The following is an 18,832-nucleotide window of genomic DNA, read 5'->3' on the forward strand; positions in this document are numbered from 1 at the left end:
CTTTGAAACATAGCTGCTTACTGACTGAATACTTGACCAAGTATGCAGGAGGATAAACATGCACCCACAGATTTTATTACAAATGATTATAAAAATGCTGCTATTCATTTTGATTTTTTCCCAAACCAACCTCACTACAGATCATGTTTATTCTGTTTTTCCACAGGTGAGAGTAGCGTTAGGCACATCACAAAAGATAAATACCACTTCCTTCCTAGCAAACAGATTGGCAGTCCTGCTGTTAAAGTAGTCCTCTGTGCCACAGGTGCTTTACTGGCAGAGCAGCAAGTGAAAAAATTCATGTGCTAATAAATGTTGGACTTTTGTAAATCAGATGTTAAATAATAAATGAGGAAACAGCGGGAGCAAGTTCATTCTTTGGCTCCTTGGAGAACAGGTTTTAATTTAATGATTCAGATTGCAGCTATAATAATTTGCAAAGCAGTGCCTCTTGGTGTTAACTGATATATGACTTTCCCTACTCCAAAAACTGGGCTCGGATAATGCTATTCCATGTGAGCTTCACAGTCTTAATGAGGTGTAAACTTTTAGCCTAATTATGACCAACTAAATGCCATCACTGAATCACAGCTGAGCATCCTTCCAGAAAAATTGTTAACTACACAGCTGTTGCACACTCCTACTAAACATTTTTTAAGACAACAAGAATATCCAGTGCAGCTATTCATAGCAAACCTTCTTTGTCTACCATTCTCACAAATGAAGATTCCATATGAACTTAGAAAGCACCACTTTGGGGCCATTTAGAATTCCACATTTATATGCTATGGGCACTCCATATGCGACAACTAAACCTTGTGACAGCAACCCAGCTCAGCCAACTCCCATAGGGAGTGCATCCAATCCACACACTAGCAACTACAATTTCACCAAGGACACACACACACCAGCCTTCCCCAGCCTAGAGTGGAAACATAAAATGTTCAGGAAAATGAAGCCATGGTGGGGAAAACCCATTTGCTTGGAGTCAGTTTCTAACATGACAGGAGTCATATATCATATGTGCAAAACAGAAAGGATATTCTTGACAGCTTGGGCTTTGTTCTAGAGTTGAGTCCTCTCTTCCTCAGCATGTTCTGCAACACACACTGGCAAGGGGGAGTGGGCAGGGAGAGCACACACACACCAGGGAAAGGACTCAAAACCCACATGGCAAAGAAATATGGTTTCAACATCCCACTGTTACCATGACATACAATGCAATATGCAGGCTATTTCATTCATGTATCTTTAAAAAAAAAAGACAGAGAGCAAGAGGTCCAGCTGCCAGATTTCTTAATAAAGTTCCCCATTAGACCTCACTGCTAAGAGAACACTGCATCCACTATCATCTTTATCCACTGTTTCCAAAACAACTCTCCACACCTTAAAGAAACTCTGCAGCCTGGTTCCTACCACACTGATTCCAACAGCAGACACAAACCTTCCAAATGAACAAAAAAGCAAGGTTATTTAAAAAGGGTATTATTTTAAAAGCACATGACTTTCTACAAATAAAAAGTTCAGATTCCTCAGGAATTCTTCCTTTAACTATGCTTGGTGACCATTCCCAATAGTGAGTCTTCCTCACCAAAATGAGCTCTGAATGGCCTAGTCTGCCCATCCAGAGTTCAAGCAAACTCTGGAGAGCCACAAATAAACAGCAGTGAATACGCATGCTGACTCTTGGCTGCTCATTCATTTCTATTGCAATGGTACCCAGAACTGTGCAGAGCATGGGAACAAACAGGCAGAAACCAACATTCATTCCTGCTCCTTGTTCAACAACCCACAGTTTCTGTTCAGAAGAAATTTTTCCCAAACTCTACCCAGCCAATTCCTCACAAAGAAGAGCAGGTGCTATGGAATACCCTTCCTCTGCCTCCAGCAGCCTCTGGCTTTGAGATGATTCAGATGTTTTGGGGATTACTTGACAAAGTTGCTAAAATGTCCCACATATAACTTGGTTTGCCCATAAAATCATCATGTTTGATGTAATCATTGTAAAAATATAGCTTATTCCTACAGAAAATGTACTGAGCATATTTCCAGATATTTTAATTTGTACCATATTTTTAATAGCAAAGCAAGTTAGACATAAAGCATCTTATGCTCCCAGAGTAACAATGGAAGTTTTAGTTCATGGACAGTGATTTAAACTACTGTTTTTCTTATTTTACCAACAACAGAATGCCATTCCCCTGAAAGGGGAAAATGCTTTTCCCATCATGGCTTTACCCTTTCCAGAAACTTTACATCTTTAGTTGGAATACCATCAACAATTGGGCCATAGTCTGAAGATCCTGATCATTATGATGCTGGAAATAATTTTATCCACGTGTAACACAGAACAGTAAAATGGCTTCAGAGTTTACAAGTCCTCTATCTGGGAGACCATATTTGAACGAGCCTTCTGATTTGTTTAATTTTCCACAGATCATCAAAAACATGTGGGTATTCCACTTTTCTTAAAAGTGAATATGATGACTCAGAAACAAGACCGTTATTATCTGTGAGCACTCCTAACTTCAAGTTCTAAAGGGGCTTACATCCGACTGAGTATTTAGGTTTGGAAATACTTATCTCTACTTGAGAATTTGACTCCTTTTTACTACACACAATAAATAAAGTTCTTATTCATTTAAAACATTTGTATGCCACCCAATTCTGCCACAGCACCTCTGCACAGCTCACTGCAGGTTGACTCAGTAGAAACAAACCATATGAATTAGGTACACAATGCTGTGAGCCAAATGGGAATAACCTATGATATGCCCCCCACCAAATGTGAAATAGTTGGTCATGAAAAACCCTGACATATAGAATACTTAAAACCTAATTCTGCCTTATGCCTTTGCACAGGTAAGCCCTTTGCACATGCTAAGCTCAGCCCCATCTTGTTTGATGCCTGGGCACAGAGATCTTTTCTCCCTCCCTTTCAGAGCCGATTCCAAAATTGTGGGGGTGGGGGGACAGTGCACACTGCCCACAACCTCAATGATAAACCTACATTAACATGTGGTATTAGATGCTGTGTGTCCCTTCCAATCCTATGAGTTAAGACAGACAGACCCATGAAATGTCACATTTCTAAGGGTGACCAGGTGGATAAGAAAACTTTAACTCGCATACCCACTTCTCTACAATACAAACTGAACATATAAACAACTTTATCATTACCCTAGTGCCTTAACAGCCCTTGCGTGATGCAACTAAATTGTCACCATTCAAAATCTACATGCAGTATTGCAAATATATTTAGAAGACACATTACCAATTCTTTATCTTCCACAACAGTACAAGAAACTATAATTTGGGAAAGAATCATTTTCTACCTTGAATAGAATACCATATGATAAAGCACAAGGGATAAATGCAGAGATGTGGCTGCAAAAATATTCCCCTTTGTCTTTTAAACAATGGGAAGCACCAAACTTATGCTTTCAAATCTCTGAATCACCTCCAAGACCATATTAAATAGACACTCCAGCAAAGCTAGGGAAAACAAAACAAAATCCTTCAGTCAAGCAACCTTTTGTCATTCCTGTCAGTAGTCCTCTTATTTCCTGCAAAGCATATCCTTATATTAACAAAAAGTAATATCTTAATAGTGCTCAAGATGAATCCCCCCCTTTGTCTCCTATACCCCAGAGATACAGCAAAGGATAAGGCTCCAAAACTAACACTGCAGCCAGTATAGCAGCACCTATAAGATTTCTTATATCTAGATGCATAGCATCAGGCTACATCTTTCTGCCTCCAGTCAGAAGAGAACTCAGAAGAGGAAACTCTGAAAATGTGACACATTTCATGAAGGGACCATTTCACATAAATTCTACATCCCCATCAGCCCAGGGAAGAGAAATAACAAGTCACTGACATGTCTTGACAGAACTCTTTGAGGAACCCTGCTTACTCCATCATGAATTGCATCTCCAATGCCAATATTAAAAAAGGAACTCCACACACTTAAGCCAGGGACAGAAACTCTCCTGAAAGAACACAGCTACTGCCCATGAAGAACTTCTGCACATCTCCTCACCCCAAAGACCCATGAAAATGATGGCCACGCCGCACACGCAAACCCAGAAAATCTCCTCCTGCCTCTGGAGTGTGGGAAAAATTATGGCTGGTTTAACAATGCTGCATTACTCAGCAGACCAGAACATCTCCCACACAAATAAGTATATACTCTGGAAGGCAGTGGTCATGCACTGGCGAAGAACCCCACAAAGATGGAAGGAATGCCATTACCTTTGGTCATGATCAGACATGGTGAACATGAAGGCACTTACGTATTTACATTTTACACTACAATATAGTTGAGGCACAATCCTATGCATACTTAAACATAGGACATAAACATACATCTGTTAAACATGTGAAAAAGACATTGTGCTACAACTGCCAGTATTCTAAATAGCCAGCATCACTATCTGGACCATGCTGGTAGCTCTGGGACCTTTTCCTGACTAAATATGCATAGGTCATGTGCCTTGGATGTTCCTAAACAAAACTTATTAGATACAATGATGGCATGTACAGCTTTTTTCAAATTCTGAAAAATTCACCACCAACCAATCTAAAGCCTTCTGTTCAGTACTCAAGATTCCATGAAATACTATCAGAAAATTTCTTGGTGCCCCACATACCATAAGGAAGGGAAGCACAAAAGAATCTTCCACACATCTTACAGAACACACAATTTTACTGCACTATCCTCACATAAGTACTATCAAATGCCTATCCTCAACCAATCACATTTCAGTCAAGCATGCATTCCCTTCAAGGAAGAATCTCCATAGCTCTTTGTGGACCCACTACTCAAATACTCCCTCATGACAAGGGGGACAATGCTTGGTGATATGTTACTGTTGGTTTATTTATATTCTTAATTATTGTCAATTGTTTTTGATTATGGATTGTTTGTATTTCTGTAAGCTGTCCTGAGATGCTTTGTGTATAGGAAGGGGTATAAATATTTTAAATAAATTAATCTTAAGAGCCTACATGGCATTGTCACCAACAGGGCACTATTGTGAAAGCCCATGTCTTACTTCTGAACTCCTGAACAACTAGCTAGGATCATGTTCTCTTCTCAAGCTCTTCAGAACCTAGTACATTTTCACTTGTCCTAAAAAACAATGTTGCATCCTACTACTGCTGTACAGGCACCCTCCCATATACAAAATGTTATCTTCCTCACAGGAAACAACCCACAACTTCCTTCATCCACTGGCTGCAAACATGAACATCAGCACAGCATTTCTACAATGTATCCCACTGCCTGAGACACGCATGTGCCCTGTATTAAAGATGTTTCCTCTTTACTTACCCCCTCCCCACATCTTTTACATCATATAGTCTCCTTGCAACCTCACAAGTGTATCATGTCCCAGCCTACAGATGGATGCACCATTTCCTGCTCAACCTGAAAACCATCACAATCAGCAGGGCACAATTTTGTTCACTGTGGCCAACTTGTTGCAAAAATTTTCCACACTTTGGAGATGGAAATGAGCAGGATTGGAAGCCCACACAACTGCAAAGATCACTGATTTCCCCTACCTCCAAGTTTGGGGGAAGGACAGCTGGGGGGAGGGATGTGGTCTGGCATCCAACAGCCTTCTCTGCTATATAGAAATGATACTAAAACACTTCACAGCTGTGGCAGCATCACGTAAGTGCTAGGAATTCATATGTGCCAAGGACAAACAATTTGCCACCCCTCAAAGGTTCTGGACACCTCCTGCCAGCCCAGCCAATAGTGAGGGGTGACAGAAGTGCCAGGCCACAGAAATCTGGAAAGTTGCCCATACCAATATACACACCTATATTTGAGTAGATGTGTAACTGCTGTTGATATTCGTGATGATTAAGGGTTTCTGTGAGGCACCACCAGGAAATATTAGGTGCACATGAACATTGTGCAGCTTATTAAAAGCTATAAATACACATGTGCATACTTTTGTTTTTAATCTGACAAATGCATTAAACAGCAAGTAAGCATGTTTTCATTACAGACATGTCTAAAGTTTTATCAATTCAAATCAGGATTTAAGGTCTCTAAATTAAAATGTATTAAGGATGACCAGAATTTTATTATCCTAAATCTCCTTTCAGGTTGATCACTCTTTGGTAGCATAAACTGCACAATGAAATAGAAACTTTCAACAAAGCACCACACCACCAACAACAAAATATCTACAGAATCTTTATTATCATCATCATAATGCCCATCTTTATGAGAAGGGAGAAAAAAAGCAGGTAGTTTCATACACTTCAGAGACCCTATATTGTGCAGGAAGTGTGCACAAACAAGGCACCATTCCAGGACAGCACTTTTCATTCCTCTTGTTAGAGTTAACCACAATTATTCACTTCCAGGAGAAAAAGCATAGCTGTAGATCTCAGTTCCCACTCAGCTAACCTTGGGGGGGGGGGGGGGAGACGTTGTTAACCACAAGGAATGAAGAAAGATTTGGGTGGCTCAGTGTTTGGGAGTAAAATCTCCCACCCAACTCCTCTCAGCTTCTCTGGGTCACATGTAACATTGTGCCACCTGCTTGTTAGCTTCCCTTTGTGCAATTGCATAAATACACCCCAGAAGCCACTATATTAACGCATAAGTATGAACATATCTCGCTATCTCCCAGCTAACTTTCTCCACCTGCCATCCACACAATAGTTTTTCAACCCCTCTTCCCATTCCCTGCACTCCAAGCACGGGACTCCCTAAACAAAAAACAAGAACAAAGGGGAGCATCCCAGCAAAGCACTGCCTTCTACAAAACGAATTAGCCCTTCCCTTGCCACACCCTGAATTTCTGAGGAAAGTAATGGGGTGAAGATAAGAGAAGGAAATTTTGGGAATCCATTTTGGATTTCTTCATTCATTTATCCCCCTCAGCTGGGGCCAGCATACAAACTCTTTCTTGGTCACACTACAGCAGCCTCCAAAATCTCCCTCAGGCACTAAACTGCACATGCCATCACCCCCAGCAAACACGACCAACTGGGGTGGTGGAACTGACAGACCTACAAATGTTTCTGAAATACAACTTCTGTTAACCCTGACCAAAGGGTCACACTGACTGGGGATGGTAGGAGTTGTAGTCCAACACACCTGGAGGGCACCAAACTGGGAAACTGAACTACAATGCAACACGGCTTGCTTGCCTGTCTCCCTTTTGTAATAATGGGATGAGGGAACACAAGATTCACCAAACCATCTCTCAGCTGAAGTGTTGTGAACTCACTTCTTCCACTTCTCATTTTTTTGCACCCCTGCTACCACTAAGGGGGAAGGACCCCTCCAGCGGCATGTTTACTAGGCAGAGCTAAACTAAGAAACTCTCTGCCGCAAGGCAGTGATTGCCACCAACCTGGATGAATTTGAAAAAGGGGCTGAATAAGTTGCCAGGGGAAGAGAGGGCCAGTATGCTGTGTTTAGGATCACAAACAACACGCCTTTGTACATCCGTTGCAGGGGAATATGGGTGCTGTTGCACATGCCTGGCTTTTGGGCTTCCGGGGGGGGGGCGCTAGCCAGTCACTGTAGGAGCAGAATGGCACACTTGATGGCTAAGCAAGCCCCTGCCTGATCGGATCCAACAGGGCTCTTCTCAAGTTCTTTGTAATGCTGACCACCTTACGGGAGGATGCACCTTACGGGCCCTCTAAACTCGTGGGAATCTACCTTCCAGCAGCCGCAGTCAACAAAGCCAATGCCACAGCTGAGCAGATCTGCATTCATCCCACTCCCTCAAAGGGGGGGGGGGGCGTGAAAGGCCAATCTGGAGCATCCACCAACTCGACATCCCCCAACGATGCTGCAAACTTTATTTTTTTAATAAAGCGAAGACCCCGGTCACACAAAAACGGGACGAGGTGCTTCAGACCCACACGGTTGCTTTGCTTAACTTCTCCTGTTTATATCATAATAAAGGAAACAAAAACCGACCGGGCTGCAGTTACTGGTCGTGCCTCTCTAGGTGCCCTCTCGTCCACACCAACCTCCATCAAGACACCAAACCGTCAACAAAGGCTGAACATGAGGAAACTCGGGGTCGGGAAGGGGCCCCCAAGGAAGGCCTCGGGGGGCGGCCGGGGAAGGGGTGGGCCAAGAGATGAGGGGAAGAGAACACAACAATGCGCCGAGCATCCCTTTCCTGCGGGGGCCACAGGCGGCGGCGAGTGGCTGCGCGAGGTCCCGCCGGCGCGGAGGGCCGCGGAGAGCATCACCGCCGCCATCATGCCCCGGACTGGACCGGACCGGACCGGACCAGCCCCCGCCGCGCCCCTCCCCCACGCTCCACGGACCGACTCCCCAGGTAAAACAGCACCAACATCCCCATCCCCCCGCCCTGTTGCCATGCCGCCGCAAGGCCTCACCCGTCCGCGGCTCCAGTCGTCGTCGTCGGTCGCCGCCGCCGCCGCCCTCCTCCGGGAGCCCCGCTCGCCGCCGCCTCAGCGGCCTCCGCAAGTCGCCTCAGCGCGAGCGCGGCGAGGGGGGAGGGGCGGCTGGGGAGGGCTGCCGTTGCCAATTTCTTTCCTCCTCCTCCTCCTCCTCCAACGGCCGAGCAGCGCCCGCCCCCGCACAGCGCCGATTGGCCGTGAGCGGGCGTCGAGTAGCAGCCCCACGACCCAACTCCGGCGGCGGCGGCCGTGCCCGGCAGAGTGGCGGCGTTCACGACCACTCCGATTTTCTCTTCCCGGCAAAGCCCGCCTCCCTTCTTCCAGTCCCTTTTTCCCTGCTTTTCTTCCGCCTCGGCTCTCGGAACTACCCCGCCCTCTTCGCGCTTGGCCAATGCGAAGGCAGCTTAGGGGAGCAAGTGGCCCCGCCTACGGGTAGCAGGTCGCTTGTGATTGGTCACCGGCCGATAAGGGGGAGGTGGGCATGGCTGGAGCTTCGGAACCGCCACGCCCTTTCTATCCACCCGCCCCCTCGGCGAGCAGGCATTGTAAAGCAGCGCAGGCGGTGTACGTGAGGACGTGCACAGCAGCAGAGGGAGGAGGAGGGGGCTGCAGGGCTCGGTGCACCAATAGGGGAGGGGACGGACGCTATCTCTCCCCTCCCCACCGCCCCGGGGGAGAAGGGCGCCTCTGCAAGTTAAATCCGAAGACGTTCCACGCCCTTCTGCAAGCCTCTCCCTTGCAAACCCCCATTTGCACAATGCATTGTTAGGTCAGCGTTCCTCAAAACCAACAACGGTCAGGGGTAGGGAGATCGAAAAGGAAATGGCGGCTGCAAATAAAGCTTTTTAGGAAGCAATCCACCTCCTCGCTTTCCGGGGAGCTTGAGAGTTCCAAATCTGCAAGCAAGCCTAGGACTTGGGAGACAGTCACCAGCTCATCTCATCCGCGAGCTACCTCTCAGGGTTGTTGTGAAGGAGAAAGGGGGCCAAGCCCGTTGTTTTTTAACCAAAAGGGGCCGGGTCTCCAAAGAAAAGCAGACGAAAAGGGATTCAGTAAGAAGGCAACGGGGATATCGGGGGGAAGGATTTGTTTAGCCTGAAAGATTGAGAGGAGAGAAAATAGGACAGCCCTCCTCTAATACCCAGAGGGATACCATAGAGAGAACAAGGCAGGTTTGCTGCTGCCCCATATGGCAAAGAACTGCCCTTAGGCGCTTAACTTGCAAGAAAGTACTTCCATCTGAAGAAATATCTTAAGTTCAGTTTGACAATGGAATTACATACATGCCCCGGAGGTTGGGTGGCCTTCAGGCAAAGGCTCCTGCTGTGAATTTCCTTAATCGATCAGGGCAAAGTGGCCTTCAAGGCTTGATTCTAGGATTCCTTATTTCGGCCCTACAGCCACAAGTTTGCGGATAAGGAGTCAAACCGTCCTGTGCATGTTTATGCAGAAGTTAGTCTTTGATGAACGGTGCTTGCTCCTAGCATCTAGCAGTAGCTTTGGAGAGGGTCGAGAAATCTCCACCACCCAGTGCCTGTTACATCTTTCTAACGTTTTTTCTTCTTTTTCTGGCTTCAGAGTAGGCATAGATTAGACCAGCCTTATAGGCATGTTAGACTACAACCTCTATCATAGCTGACTGAGGGATAAAAGCAGAAAAACTTCTGGTGCATGCTGGGTTAGGGGAAGGGTGGCTTAGTACCCTAAAAAAGGGTAATTAAGCATAGGATGGCACTGCCTTTGCAATTGCAATTACAAAGTTGCAATTACCGTGGTCACAAACATCTCAGTTCAAGACCAAATCTGGTCGCAAGCAAATTTCTGAAAAAAATTGCCTCAGGTTGCACACTCCGCATCAGGTGACCATCGCGATCATGCCCACTTTTGTGATTAAAAAAAAAGTTACAGAATGGATTAACCTTATTTACATTGAATGTTATGGGGAAATTTGACTTGGCTCACCACCAATTTGGGTCACAACCAGAGTCCTGGGACAGGTTAAGTTCGTGAGCCAGGTACCACTGTACTTTGCAGTCAGGGGGTTTCCTCTACTTGGAGCAGCAAGTATGCTAATGTTTTAATAGTGAAACAGCAAGTAATGTCCTGTACTACTGAGGCAGTCAAACTAAAACTGGACACTACATAATTTAAAACCCCACTTTTGAAAGAGTCTTGAATTGACAGAAACTCCCCAGTAAGGAGTGCCTGGCTCCATGTGGAAAACTGCCTTCAAGTCTAGGTGAGCTTTTAAGACTGCTCGACGCTATACATGTCTGCTACTCAGGAAGAGAAAAAAATATTGCGCATGCCACACCCTTAATGTTCTGGAGTGCTTTTTGATCTAACTCACCTGTGTACTTCCTGGGAAATCTACTCAAAGGTATTTACCTGTTTCATTTCTATCCTGCCCACAGCCAAAGCTCTCTGGGAAGTTTACTACAGTCCATAAAACAGGTAATAAAATGCAATATATAAAATCAGAACTTCCTTTAGAAGTTTGAAACAGCTGTTATGAAACACTATCACAGAAGCTCAAATGTCAGTGCAACTTTTGCACCTTGTTCCTATACATTTTTACTTTGCCCCCTTTTAAGGGCTAGAAAAGCCCGTAAGTACTGGGTATCTGGCTTTTTAGATTCTGACATATGGAATGCACATCCCCTCTCTGATCCTAATTTCTACACCCTACACTCTGCTTTCCTTCCCCATTTTGATACATGGTTCAGGATAGAAGACCACTTCCATGCAATTAAGAGCAAAGCACCACCAAACATCTACATTCCTCTGAAAATATTGCAAATGCTAGCAGTTTTCTTAAAACTTCCTACCAGGATTCAATTCATATTCTGGAAACACAAACACAGCCAGATTTTGGTGGATAGGCTAACTGCTGGACAAGGCAGCACACGGGGGAATAGTAGAGAGAGAAGGAAAACTACAGCAGAATCTCAAGTTATCTGCATGACTTCCAGCCACACAAATCTAAGTTTTGAGTTTCCTAACTTAAAATTCAAATTATAAGACAACACATGATAGCTTTGATATGAAAAGGCATTTTATTTTGAGAACTCCTGGTTTATACAAAACTGTGGCAAAATCCAGAAAGACAAAACAAGCTACTTTACTCAAATAATATTATACATATATAAAGCAACTAAAAACAAGCACATTTGTTCCAGTCTGTCCAAAGTGAAGAATGATTTATTATTAACCCTGTTTTACACTGAGGTATTGACCTGTAGAGTTTTGGTATTGTTGAGGCAAGAACCAACAAACACCGAAAATAAAACCAAGCCTTCTCCCTTTAAAAGCAAGTTACATGTCTCATTTTTCATTCCAAGTAGAACAAGCAGATTCAAAATTAGCAGTAAAACATATAGCTAAATGATCAAAAGCCACTGATCTAGTGTGTTACAAGTAATGATCCCCAAGAACAAGACTTGATTGGCTGATTTCAGAATCTTCAGTGCTTTAAAAAAATGATTCAGTCTTCCAAGCAAGGAAAGAAGCGCAGGAGGGAGGGGGCAAGAAGGCACTTCTGAATGGCTTTTACTTTTCACATATGGCACTGCAAGTAAGAGGCAGCATCTAGCTGACAAATGCAGAGACTGAGGTAGTAACTTTATACATGGGCCCTCAAGACAAGCAACTTGATAAAGAGCTTATATCAGAATTGACAAGACCAGAAACTAGGGATCTGAACCCTGGGTGGCAGGCAACTCCTTATGCAGAGACTCTCATTGTACCTAAGCATTAAGAATGCTGCAACAACAAAAATGCATCAAACTTCTGTCCCAAATCCATAACCTTAGAGACTGTAGCAACCAAGCCCTATGATATTTTTTGTTTTGGGGAAAAAAAACTCCATTGGGAACTGAAATTGTCCAATACAGTAGCGCATTTACAATAAGCAATCTGGAATTCCTACAACCTGTGCTCTTGTCAAAGTTTTTGTTAATGTTAATTAAACACAAGCGCTACCTCAAATACATAAGCAGGTTCCTCAACCTTTAAAGACCCAAGTCACATATAAACAACTATGGGTTAGGTAATTGACCATGGTGGGCCAGGGCCATGCAAAGACAAGTTGCCTCCAGCACACTCACCACATCAGTTTTGAATCCAGCTTGGAAAACAACCTAGAACTCTGGTTTGTGGAAAGGAAAAAACTCAGAATTAATCTGACAACAAACCAGGAGTTCACAAACTCTGAATTGTTTCCTCCTCAGCAATCCAAAATTATACGTTTGCATGTCATGTCAAAACCCCAAGGAACACATTTCCAAACAGGATGAAAAAGGCTATGTAGCACCCATGAGTGGTGATTAACATGTGAACAGGTCCACAGTTTTGGGGTGGGAGGGGAAGGAAGAGGAGACAAGGACAAAAAAAAAAAAGCTTTTCTGGAAGGCTATTTATTTAAATAAAGCCCCACCAAAACCCCATAAAGGTTTTTCAGGGGACAAAACATTTTAAGGAAATTAGAAGTGCTTTTGGGGATCACCGTCCATTTCCATAGCCTGGGAAGAGCTGATTTAGGAGACTCTGCAGGCGCTGGTTCACTTGCATCGTGTAGTTTTTGCCAAGGTCGTAGCGGCAAGTAGGGCAGCTGTATACTTCTGCTCGGAAAGATCGATCCAGACAAGCCTGGAAGAAAACACACACATACACTAAGGGTTGTACACACTTGTGCATCACTCACCCACTTCAAGTGGAACAGCAGTGATTCCTCCTACACAGATAACCCACCAAGCCCCAGCTTCTGAAGCACCTGATTTTGCTCGGTGACAGCGAAACCACTTTGAGAAGTGGAGGCTGCAGGATGCTCTTGGAAACATTTATATTCGACAGTCTCAACCACTAATAATTGAAGGTGAAATGCTCTCAGTTTGAAAACCTCAGATCACAAAAGAGGACTCCCAAATAAAAACAAACCCACAGGCAGGTTTCAGCTTGCCACTTCCACAGTAGGCTGAAAGGGGCCTTTCCAACAAGCTCTTCAAGACTAACTGTCACAGATGTCAAGAACAGGTCTAACCAATCCAGGAGACCTCATTCCCCGTCTCCTTTAACTATGGGGAATGAGGTCTCTGGATTGTTAGACCTGCTCTTGACATCTGTGCTGAGGTGACATGATAATAGTTGCAACAGAGCTTTTGGACTGTGTTCCTCCTGCTGTGAACCTTGTTGTTCGGCTCTGCATGTGGGTGAAGCTGGTCTTTCCCCAGACAGCCCCCACCACCATCCAGAACATTCTCAAAGCCACTGAAGCATGGTGCAGCGCAGACTCTTGCAACCCAAGGAAAGTAAATATTCCAGAAGAGGGACAGTAACAAAGAGAGCACTACTCACTTTACACACGTTGTGCTGGCACACAGTCGTGATTGGCCGAAACACCACCTCCTGACAGCAAATGCACAGGAAGGTTTCTTCCACCTTGTTCAGGAACTTCTGGCATGAGATGGAGATGGAGTTGTCAAGAGCACTGCCTTCCCTGTCCTCCCCTTATTCCAGCTGCCAGAAACATCCAATGCCTACTGAACATTCCCCCTAGAGAAGGCAGCTCTAGCTGTGGCAGAGCGTGCTTGCAGCATCACAACTATACGATGAGAATGTGCTAAGTGTGGGTTGCCCGAGGAGTGCACAGACATGGCAACCTTGTTCACTACTGCCAGTACTCTGGGATTTTCCTGCCTTTTCTTTGATGGCCTGCGACACTGTGGAAAGAACATCTTCGTTCATGGCACTACCATATCCTTTACAGAAAGGCATGGGCACCTTTGCATTGACCAAATGACCAAAGCATTTGGGGTGGGGACTCTCATTAGCCCTAGCCGGCACAGCCAATCATTAGGGCTCCTAGGAGCTGATGCCTGAAACATCCAGAGTGTCTCAAGTCATCCAGCTCCGCTTTTAAGGAAGACTTGGGGGCCTATGGGGGCTAAATTGAAGTATGACTCTCTCAAGTGTTTTTAGTCTGAATTGCTTTTAATGGAAACTATCAATAACGTTATTTCATGATTCTCCCCGATGGACTTAGTATTGTGGCTCTTTTTAATTGCTTTTTATCTGCTGCTGCCTAACGTTTCTATTTTATATATCATACTTGTTAATCATCCTAGACAAAGGAACAATGAAATATTAAATGCAAACTGTATGCAGTGAAGCTGTTCAGAAAGTTATAACATTAAAATGCTGTATTTTATCTGCATTACTGATATTAAAATGGGACTCTGAGGCACACGGGGTAGAGAGGGGAAAGCCAAGTGATGAGAGATGGTCGCATGAGGCAGACTAATGAGGAGAGGAGGAGTGTGGGACAACAGTGGAAAAATAGGTTAACACTACTCTGACAGTTCAGGGAAAAAATGCAAAAAAATATTACTGGCAGAGGAGGGGGAAGAGAGAGGAGAAATGCTTTGGCAGCACCAGGCATGGATAAAGGGGAGAAGACCAAGGCGTGATGGAAAGGGCAGGTCAGAACCAATCCCTGGGCAAAAGAACTACCCTTAAGTGTTAAGGGTAAACCTTCTCCTTGATGCACTACACTTCCTCTTTCAGGGAGCCTGGGTTTTGTTCTGTGCTATTCTTAAAATGTGGGGATCCTGGCAAAAATATCTCACCTATGGTGCAGAATGGTACAGCTGCCTCTCCATTCTCTAAGAACTCAACCGCACTATTCTGCTACTTGTGCAGATGAGGACTCATTCAGGACAAACCCAACTGAGCACCAGCTGTCAATCAAGATCCGTGTGACCCAGCCCACACTTACTGGCCCATCTTTAAGGGCTTCCAGTGCTTCATTCCACAGCTTCGCATTGGCTTCATCCTCTTTGATAAGTGATTTCTGCTGGGGTGTGAGCTTGTAGACTGCCACTTTAATCCTCTTCGATGTGCCAGCAGGAGAGAGTGAGTGATCTGTATCAGTCCCTGGAAAAGAGATCGATTGAACAGGATTGCTTCAGGTGGTGCAGGGAAAACTAAACAGGAAAACTGTCTGTTCAAGAAGGGAAACTTACCAGATTTTCTTTTCCTCTTCCCTTTTCCTGTAGTTTGAACCTGCTCTCTTTTCTTGCGATTTTCTTTATGTTTATTAGCAACAGCTTCCAGATACCCTTCAGGATACTAAATTGAAGATGCAAAAAAGCAGGTTAGCTATGACATAACTCTGCCCCAGGAAGAAAAAAACCGTCCTTTCCACTGTCCCAACATAATGCTAGGTCAGAAAGATTGGAGTACATCTGATCTGGTAGATCAGCCATAAACTCCTTCTCTCTGGCCACCAACTGCTGGTATGCACCTGAAATCCACTGAGGGCAGCATGGATCTTGCCAATTCTTGGCCCTGTGCATGCTGATAGCAATGGAAAAATTCTGCCAAGAAAGTCACCTAAATGGCCTACTGGATATTACCAAAATAAATCACCTTCCATCAAAACATGCAGTCATGTTGCACTGCAGCTGTTGGGGCAAAAGCTAAAGCTGCGGATCCTTCTGCATGTTTTAATGGCTGTTAAAAGCAAGACATTAGAAGAGCTGCTTACTGGAGAACACAGCAGGAATCTGAGCAGAATGGCCACTCGCGTAAAATGAAGGAAATCCATTAAGCAGCAAGGAGGACTGCATCATCCTGAGTATGCAGAGCAGCATGCAAGAGAGAGGAGTGGATGCCTGGCCAGCGCATGTGCCCGAATCATGCCTTCCCACAATTTCTTTCTGGAGCTGCAACAGAGACAGCCCTTTCAAATAGCCCAGCACCTCATTGCCTGGCTCACCTGCATTGTGAGACCATGTTTTTTCACCCTCTCCTTCCCTTCCTTGGTCCAAGGGGCTGGCTCCTCATCATCTCTCCTGAGAAGGTAGCGCCACACTAAGAAGCCAGATTTCCCTGTTTCAGGCCAGTATTTTGCCACCTTCGAAAGGAAATGGGAGATTTAAATTCCACACACAGATGTTCCATCTGAACAGGCCAACACAGCACCGGTCTCCCTACCTTGTAGATGCCATCATATCGGTTCCCATCCTTGGGGGCGTACTTGCTGTGCCTGCCCCCCTTCATATTCCGTACCACTCTGACTGGCTTTCCAGCTCTCCAGTCCTTAGCCTCTGCACCATCTTTATCGTTGATCGGAGCACTACAGTTCAGAGCCAAAGCCCTACAGAAATGCAAAAATAAGGGTATGTTGGCACAGCTGCGTGGAAAACTTCACCTTCAAATGGGTAGATCAGGTATAAGGAACATCTATCCTACCAGGTTAGCTCATGAGACCTTGGGGTAAGGTACCCCAAGAGAAATGGGCCAGAAGATGCAGAGCTGACTGTGCACCCAGTTGAAACTTCAAAATGCTGGCCGTGTCATGACAACCAGAATTCAGCCAGCTCCTCAGAGCACTGAATTAGTAAGTAAGTTTCTCCCTTCTTTCACCTTCTATAAAGTGAACAGAGTTCAGGTCCCAATGATGTGAAGGTGGGGTCCTGCATCCTGACATCACCAGGTCCCTGGGGAAATTGGCCCTTGGTATCAATATGGTATATCAGTGGCCCAGCCTTCAGGAACACAGAGGCAAAGCAGGCAGACAGGTATTCAGAAAGAGACCCTGCCTGATATCAACTCTAGGTCATGGTGGTTTTGTGATTGCTAACTATGTGTTATTTATTTGTTTAACTAGTTTGTAAGTCACCCAGAGAACTTCAGCTATTCTTTATTCCATTTATACAGAAATGGATTAAAGAATAAGCAACAACAGTTTATTCTTTTGCAAGGAACTCAGGGTGGCTCACATAGTTGTCATCCTCTCCATTTTTATCCTTACAACAACCCTCTGAAGCAGATTAGGATGACTCAGTGACACTTAAACTGAGGTTTCCTGAGTCACTGTCCAATACTCTAACCATTATACCACATCTGCGCTTAACATATAGTTGTACCATTTGTAAAACTCTCATCTTGATGCAAAATTGCTATGTTCTAGCACGGCATACAAACAACCCAAATGCCAACAACGAAGCAGAAAGGAGGCTGTTTATCAAATCAACTGGGATGTCTCATGGTGTCTTCCGCAAAGTATCACTTTACCTCACTAACCAGCCAGTGCAATCATCAGCATCTCAGGTCCAATTGCTGTTTCTCAGTGATTAAGAAACATAGGATCTAGAATTTAAGGTGAGTCAAAGTCTGACCTGATATTTGTCAGAGAGAAGAGAGCACGGGCTCCATGTTTTCAACTGCCATTTCACTCACTGAATGTCAAACGACAGAATAACAAAGTAATTCTTAACTGTGCCAGGGAATCAGCAAGTTGTTTCAAGCAATCCCCAAGACCATATGAAAGTAAAATAGGTGATGGGAGAAGAGACACAGAAAGACCCAGAAGTTAATCTGAGCTACTTCCCATTATATGCTTGAAGGAGGCACTTCTTATTGCAATAGCTGAAACAGGCAGGAAGCTGCATTCTCTCTTCAACATCTCTAATGATGATAGAAGGACTTTAAAATACTGGAAGGATTATTACTTTGACCAAGAATAGAGAACAATGGAAAGAGTGGGAAACTGTGGCTGAAAGGACCTTTCCAGCGTGGTAGCTGTGTGGCAAAACCCATGGAAGAGATGCCAGCTAGAAAGTGGCCAGACATTGCTGCAGGCAGGTTTCTGAATCTCAAGAGTGCTATTCAGGAGGAGGCATATGTAAAGACAACAGACTTATTTCGTGGATCCTGGCAGTTCCCCACGTTCTGAAAATCCCTTGGGAATGGATCTGCCATGCTCCTCACCTGTTCATGTTTGTGAGCTTTTGATCGCAAGACTGTTCTGCCGTGCGTTTGTTTCCAGAGAGGTCCCGCCCTCCGCTTCCCGTGTAGGTGAATGAATTCCCGTGATCCTGGAATATATTCACACAATTCAATCCCAGGCTGGAAAGAGCCCCTGCAGTGGGACCCTCAGACACCTGAATAAACTGGTGCTTGGGCTGAACTTTTTATCCTGGAGCCAAGGACCTATTTTTCCAGCCCTGTTTCAATTCTGTAGTCGGGCTGCCTCAAGCAGGAGAACTGATTCCTGGATGATTCACCCAAACCTAGTTTTGTAACCACAGAGGACAGACAGCTCTTCTCCTACCAGGAACTCCAGATCAGCACTTCTAATGCACAGTGACCATTTCTCCACATATACCCAAGTCAAATCCAGGGGCACACTCATTTTCATACTCCGAACAATTCACTGTGAAGTGTGAAAGAGCATGACTATCCCCTCCTCAGTGAAGTCCATGATGCATTTCTTCATACATGAGATAAAATTGCTGCAGGATGTTGTCATATTGTGGTTATGAATATCTCCTTTTTTAGCACAGCTTTTCTTTAAACCATTCTGGGAACCATGTATGGCTGATGAACAATATATAAACGCTATATAAACTGT

The 18,832-nt window shown here is 44.6% G+C and overlaps 2 protein-coding genes across 9 annotated transcripts in view; both read right to left on the reverse strand.

Moving 5' to 3' along the window:
* KDM4B (lysine demethylase 4B) overlaps positions 1 to 8,647 on the reverse strand; it is a 163,758-nt gene extending 155,111 nt beyond the window's left edge. For all 8 annotated transcript variants that reach the window (XM_044417508.1, XM_044417509.1, XM_044417510.1 and 5 more), the window contains exon 1: positions 8,395 to 8,647. The gene's annotated coding sequence lies outside the window, so the exon portion shown is untranslated. The remainder of the gene's footprint in view (positions 1 to 8,394) is intronic.
* Positions 8,648 to 12,828: 4,181 nt separating this feature from the next.
* UHRF1 (ubiquitin like with PHD and ring finger domains 1) overlaps positions 12,829 to 18,832 on the reverse strand; it is a 30,828-nt gene continuing 24,824 nt past the window's right edge. The window contains exons 11-17 of the mRNA XM_044417553.1: positions 18,190 to 18,296; positions 16,411 to 16,573; positions 16,193 to 16,330; positions 15,438 to 15,543; positions 15,191 to 15,348; positions 13,771 to 13,869; positions 12,829 to 13,065 (exon numbers count right to left, since the gene is read on the reverse strand). Coding sequence (XP_044273488.1) covers positions 12,919 to 13,065; positions 13,771 to 13,869; positions 15,191 to 15,348; positions 15,438 to 15,543; positions 16,193 to 16,330; positions 16,411 to 16,573; positions 18,190 to 18,296 — 918 coding nt within the window. The 3' untranslated portion in view covers positions 12,829 to 12,918. The remainder of the gene's footprint in view (positions 13,066 to 13,770; positions 13,870 to 15,190; positions 15,349 to 15,437; positions 15,544 to 16,192; positions 16,331 to 16,410; positions 16,574 to 18,189; positions 18,297 to 18,832) is intronic.

Source organism: Varanus komodoensis, unplaced genomic scaffold, assembly GCF_004798865.1.
Source record: "Varanus komodoensis strain SLA01 unplaced genomic scaffold, ASM479886v1 scaffold89, whole genome shotgun sequence".
Taxonomy (NCBI): domain Eukaryota; kingdom Metazoa; phylum Chordata; class Lepidosauria; order Squamata; family Varanidae; genus Varanus; species Varanus komodoensis.